Source organism: Sinocyclocheilus rhinocerous, unplaced genomic scaffold (genome assembly GCF_001515625.1).
Source record: "Sinocyclocheilus rhinocerous isolate Xijiao unplaced genomic scaffold, SAMN03320098_v1.1 scaffold629, whole genome shotgun sequence".
NCBI lineage: Eukaryota > Metazoa > Chordata > Actinopteri > Cypriniformes > Cyprinidae > Sinocyclocheilus > Sinocyclocheilus rhinocerous.
Window position 1 is genome coordinate 6,797 of NW_015652278.1, and position 5,445 is coordinate 12,241.

Here is a 5,445-nt window from a genome sequence, read left to right on the forward strand (position 1 = left end):
TTTTTTTTTTAAGAAGTCTCACCAAGGCTGCATTTATTTAATCAAAAATACGACAAAAACAGAATTATTGTGAAATATTCAGTGTCAAACAATCTTTCAGAAATCACTCAAATATATTGCTTTGTTGCTCAAGAAACATTTCTTATTAATATCAAGTTGAAAACAGTTCTGCTGCTTTTTGTGGAAACTGGTGCATTTTTTCAGGATCCTTTGATGAATAGCAAGTTCAAATGAAGAGCATTTATTTGAAATTCAAATAGCTTTTGTAACTTTATAAATCTCTTTTCAGTCACTTTTATTCAATTTAATGTGTCCTAGCTGAATAAAAGTATTAATTTCCTAAATTTCAAACATTTGAACAGTATTCAACTTTTGAGCATTACTGATAAATGGCAATACTTGCATAAAACTGCAGCACCTGGTTCTTAGGCTTTGTAGAAAAATAAAGTTGGACAAGAGAGGTTAAATCAACAGTCAAAGCTCAGCAGGATAACAGAAAACAGAAACAGCTGGAGTGGTTTAGAGTCAACTAAACCCTGCTAAGTGTGTTTTCTGTTTATTATGGATTATTTACAACAAAGTTTTGCCTCCATTCACATGATGATACACTAATTTCAACTGTTTTCGAAGATATAAAGCTGTGCAAGTAAGTGTTCTGAGAAATACTATTCCAACTTTTCTTTGTAAAATAACTATTGGCCAAATTTAGAAGAGTGGAAACAAAGGTCAAAAGTCCAAAAACCCTAAAACCAGTCAAACATCTTTTGTTCAATCTAGTTTAACAACTCATCAAATTAAGATGAACAAAAACGAATTAATAATAGAAAATGACATTTATAGTACCTCAAAGGTATCTGGGACGTGTAGTTTAGGAGAGGGGACGCCCACCAAGTAATCAACCAAGACCATAATCATGATGGTTAGAAAAACTGCAAAGTCACTGATTGAAGAGCGGACCTGGAGAACAGAAACTAAATGTTAGAGTAAATAACACTCTATCAGCACATGATCTGCACATGACTCTACTGACCTTAGTGGGGAAATAGCGCTTGGTCTTGAACTGCTTGAGGAAGGATGACAGGAAGAAAGTGGTGAAGAACAGAATGACAGACCAGAACAATACGTCAGGGATGTACGGGCCATTATGCCCGCAAGCAGGACCCACAAACTCGCCATGGAGTTTCTTGCAATTCTTTAAAAAGAGAGAAAAAATAGCAAGTAATAATTAAAGATATTTGATTTATTTGATATGGATACAAGTGCAACTAAAACTTATTTAAAAAATATATATATTCTAAAAGATTTTTAAACATGTCAAGCTTTGATACAAAAAAACCAACAGAACAAAAAAAAAAAAATTTTACTTTTGTTAAAAGTTCCATATAGGCATTTGATTTAAAAAAAAAAAATGCTGTTAAGAAGTTGTTTCTTTATCATTTACTGATAAACCATAGTCTGACACCTTAACACCTTTAATACTGCCCTTACTCTGACTGTCCACTTTATTCTGATGTCTTTTCAAATTGGACAGATAAAATGAAGTTAATGTGTAATGTCTTTAATCGTACTTCTCCTCATAATGTTAACTTTGGCAGCATTATTAAAGAAAGAAATGCTTACTGGCACATCAAGCTCACTCCAGTTAATGATCTCAGGATTAAAATCTGACTGATTCCATGCCTGTACCATCTTCTCTGTGATATTGGATGGAGGTGAACACTGACATCTAAGAAAAAAACAAAACATTTAACATATAATATAATAAACATACTGTATAACATAAAACAATAAACAACAAGGTAAATATTTCCTTACGTGTAAAACGTGAGGTTGTCCAAATTGTCGTGCATGTTGAAAGGGAACATCTCCCCCAGCTGGAAGAGTTTCTCCAAGGCCTCATAGATGAAAATGATGCAGATGAGAGCAGCGAAGGCTTCCTCAGTGAATCTTGTTATATAGCACACTAGAGAGCTGGCGTCTGTGGCAACCAACACAATGCACAAGAAGGCCGTCCACAGGCCAATGCTAGTGCGCAGAGGGAGGTAGGACAGACCATAGTCACTGAGGAGAGACAAACAGATGTTATATATCACTATCTGGATAAAAGCATCTGCTAAATGAAGAAACAAATGTCTTCTGTGGGATTCACATAATCAGCAAAGTGTTTCTGTATAGAGAAGGGATAAAAGGACTTTTGAAAAACCAGGCAATTATGCATTTTTATTTATGTATTGCTGCACAAAAACATACAGACACTGATGGTTTTGGATAACAGCACAGTAGGATCAAAATGAGGCTATGCTGAACTTAAAATGTGTGTTGTATTCTCCAGAGTGCTCCACCAACTCTTTCCTGTACCAGTAGATGGCACTATGGTCCTTATAACAAAGTGTTTCTGTATAGAGAAGGGATAAAAGGACTTTTGAAACCAAGCAATTATGCATTTTTATTTATGTATTGCTGCACAAAAACATACAGACACTGATGGTTTTGGATAACAGCACAGTAGGATCAAAATGAGGCTATGCTGAACTTAAAATGTGTGTTGTATTCTCCAGAGTGCTCCACCAACTCTTTCCTGTACCAGTAGATGGCACTATGGTCCTTATAGTTTGAAAATCAACCTTTCACAAGAGGAAGCAATCAGAATTGTATTTAACTTTTTAAATTGTAGTTGACATGAAATGTCAACCATTGACTGCAATGTGACATGTTATACTTCAAATTTATATACTTCAACTTTTTTAAACAATAGTTAGTTAAAAGCCAATAATTTGACTGGACAAACAGCATTACAAGAGTGCTGATATTTCATAAAAATATCAGGGTGAAGTACTCAACATTCATTAATTTATAAGTTTGCAAGCTAAATAAAATAAAGGATCCAATTAATCACAATGATTTTCATTAGCTTGTTATTTGGCCAATAAGTTGGTACTGTAAGTTTGGTTTAATTCTGTGAGTCAGTTCAAACTGTTCATCTTAATTAATCATTTCATGGAATGTAATACTACAGCACAAATATATTTTATAAATAGTTTAAAGTGAAACAACTACATAAAGTAGTCACAAACCGTCCCAGTTTCTCAGCACAATTTCTAAAATGTGAGAATAACATATTAACGTAATGTAAAATGCATGAGGGACAGAATGAGAAACATTGTGACACTCTATTGAAAGTGAGACTCCCTCACCTACAGAACTTAAAAAGAATCTTCTCAAAAACTAGAACTGGCCCAGTGCTGCCCAGGATAGTGAGAGGCTGACCAGAAAACAGAGAGAAGGCCACACCGGTCAGTGAAGCACCAAACAGAGACTCAATGGCACTCTAAAACAAACATAGACAAAAGAGATGTTATCAACAATGTGGGAGAGTTTCAAACTAAGAATAAACACATTCTGTGGAAGCAGAAATTATATCTTTTAAGGCATACGGAAGGAGTATGCTCAATAAACACTCTTGATTCCAGTGAATCTGAATCATATTCAGACTGGCTGTTCCACTCGAGAGAATAATCCTCCATTACTCTTTCCAGACAGAGCCAAGACTGCAAGTCTGACTCACTATGTTGTTTTTGGTGGCTTCCCCCAGAAGGCCTCCGAAGGTGATGACGGGGGACATGCAGGCACAATAGAGGAAAAGGATGGAGGCCAGGCACTGCAGGCTGAAAGCGTCTCGCACGTCGCTCCAGTAAAACGGAGCTTTCCGCTTAACGTCTAACACCAGACCCCCAAATATCCTGTGATAAAGGAAGAAAATAAAAGGATAAAATTCAAAAATATTCTACCACAAAAGCAATCACATTTGGAGTTAAAAATTTTTACAGATGTTAATAAACGAATAATAATAATAATAATAATAATAATAATAATAATAATAATAATAATAATAATAATAATAATAATAATAATAATAATAATAATAATAATAATAATAATAATAATAATAATAATAATTTATATACTTCAACTTTTTTAAACAATAGTTAGTTAAAAGCCAATAATTTGACTGGACAAACAGCATTACAAGAGTGCTGATATTTCATAAAAATATCAGGGTGAAGTACTCAACATTCATTAATTTATAAGTTTGCAAGCTAAATAAAATAAAGGATCCAATTAATCACAATGATTTTCATTAGCTTGTTATTTGGCCAATAAGTTGGTACTGTAAGTTTGGTTTAATTCTGTGAGTCAGTTCAAACTGTTCATCTTAATTAATCATTTCATGGAATGTAATACTACAGCACAAATATATTTTATAAATAGTTTAAAGTGAAACAACTACATAAAGTAGTCACAAACCGTCCCAGTTTCTCAGCACAATTTCTAAAATGTGAGAATAACATATTAATGTAATGTAAAATGCATGAGGGACAGAATGAGAAACATTGTGACACTCTATTGAAAGTGAGACTCCCTCACCTACAGAACTTAAAAAGAATCTTCTCAAAAACTAGAACTGGCCCAGTGCTGCCCAGGATAGTGAGAGGCTGACCAGAAAACAGAGAGAAGGCCACACCGGTCAGTGAAGCTCCAAACAGAGACTCAATGGCACTCTAAAACAAACATAGACAAAAGAGATGTTATCAACAATGTGGGAGAGTTTCAAACTAAGAATAAACACATTCTGTGGAAGCAGAAATTATATCTTTTAAGGCATACGGAAGGAGTATGCTCAATAAACACTCTTGATTCCAGTGAATCTGAATCATATTCAGACTGGCTGTTCCACTCGAGAGAATAATCCTCCATTACTCTTTCCAGACAGAGCCAAGACTGCAAGTCTGACTCACTATGTTGTTTTTGGTGGCTTCCCCCAGAAGGCCTCCGAAGGTGATGACGGGGGACATGCAGGCACAATAGAGGAAAAGGATGGAGGCCAGGCACTGCAGGCTGAAAGCGTCTCGCACGTCGCTCCAGTAAAACGGAGCTTTCCGCTTAACGTCTAACACCAGACCCCCAAATATCCTGTGATAAAGGAAGAAAATAAAAGGATAAAATTCAAAAATATTCTACCACAAAAGCAATCACATTTGGAGTTAAATTTTTTTACAGATGTTAATAAACTAATAATAATAATAATAATAATAATAATACACGTTGTATATACAAGGTATATACAGGAATCATGGAGTTAAATTTAATAAGACTCTTTCCATACATTTTAAGACCTCATCACCACTCCAAGTTTTAACCATTACATCGGCGACACTTTAACTTACATTTACTATATATTAATTGTAAGATAGCACAACTAAACAGACTTACTTTGTGATAACTCCTTATCAATACAACATAATTCAGAAGGGGGAATGAAGCACAAGATAATTAATTGAGTGACTAACCAATGCAACCCAAAAAACAAGAATTAGACCAATAAACAAAACAACTGACAAAACTTATTAAGGAGGGAAAATAAAGCTCTCTGAGCTAACGGGGCAA

At 34.6% G+C, this 5,445-nt stretch overlaps 1 protein-coding gene across 1 annotated transcript in view; it reads right to left on the bottom strand.

Annotated features, from left to right (window-relative positions):
- The window catches only part of LOC107714324 (sodium bicarbonate cotransporter 3-like), a 42,254-nt gene that overhangs the window by 5,430 nt on the left and 31,379 nt on the right, over positions 1–5,445 (bottom strand). Inside the window, exons 12-17 of the mRNA XM_016520134.1 lie at positions 4,797–4,971; positions 4,426–4,559; positions 1,816–2,061; positions 1,621–1,726; positions 1,031–1,192; positions 844–957 (exon numbers count right to left, since the gene is read on the bottom strand). Of these exons, the coding sequence (XP_016375620.1) occupies positions 844–957; positions 1,031–1,192; positions 1,621–1,726; positions 1,816–2,061; positions 4,426–4,559; positions 4,797–4,971 (937 nt within the window). The remainder of the gene's footprint in view (positions 1–843; positions 958–1,030; positions 1,193–1,620; positions 1,727–1,815; positions 2,062–4,425; positions 4,560–4,796; positions 4,972–5,445) is intronic.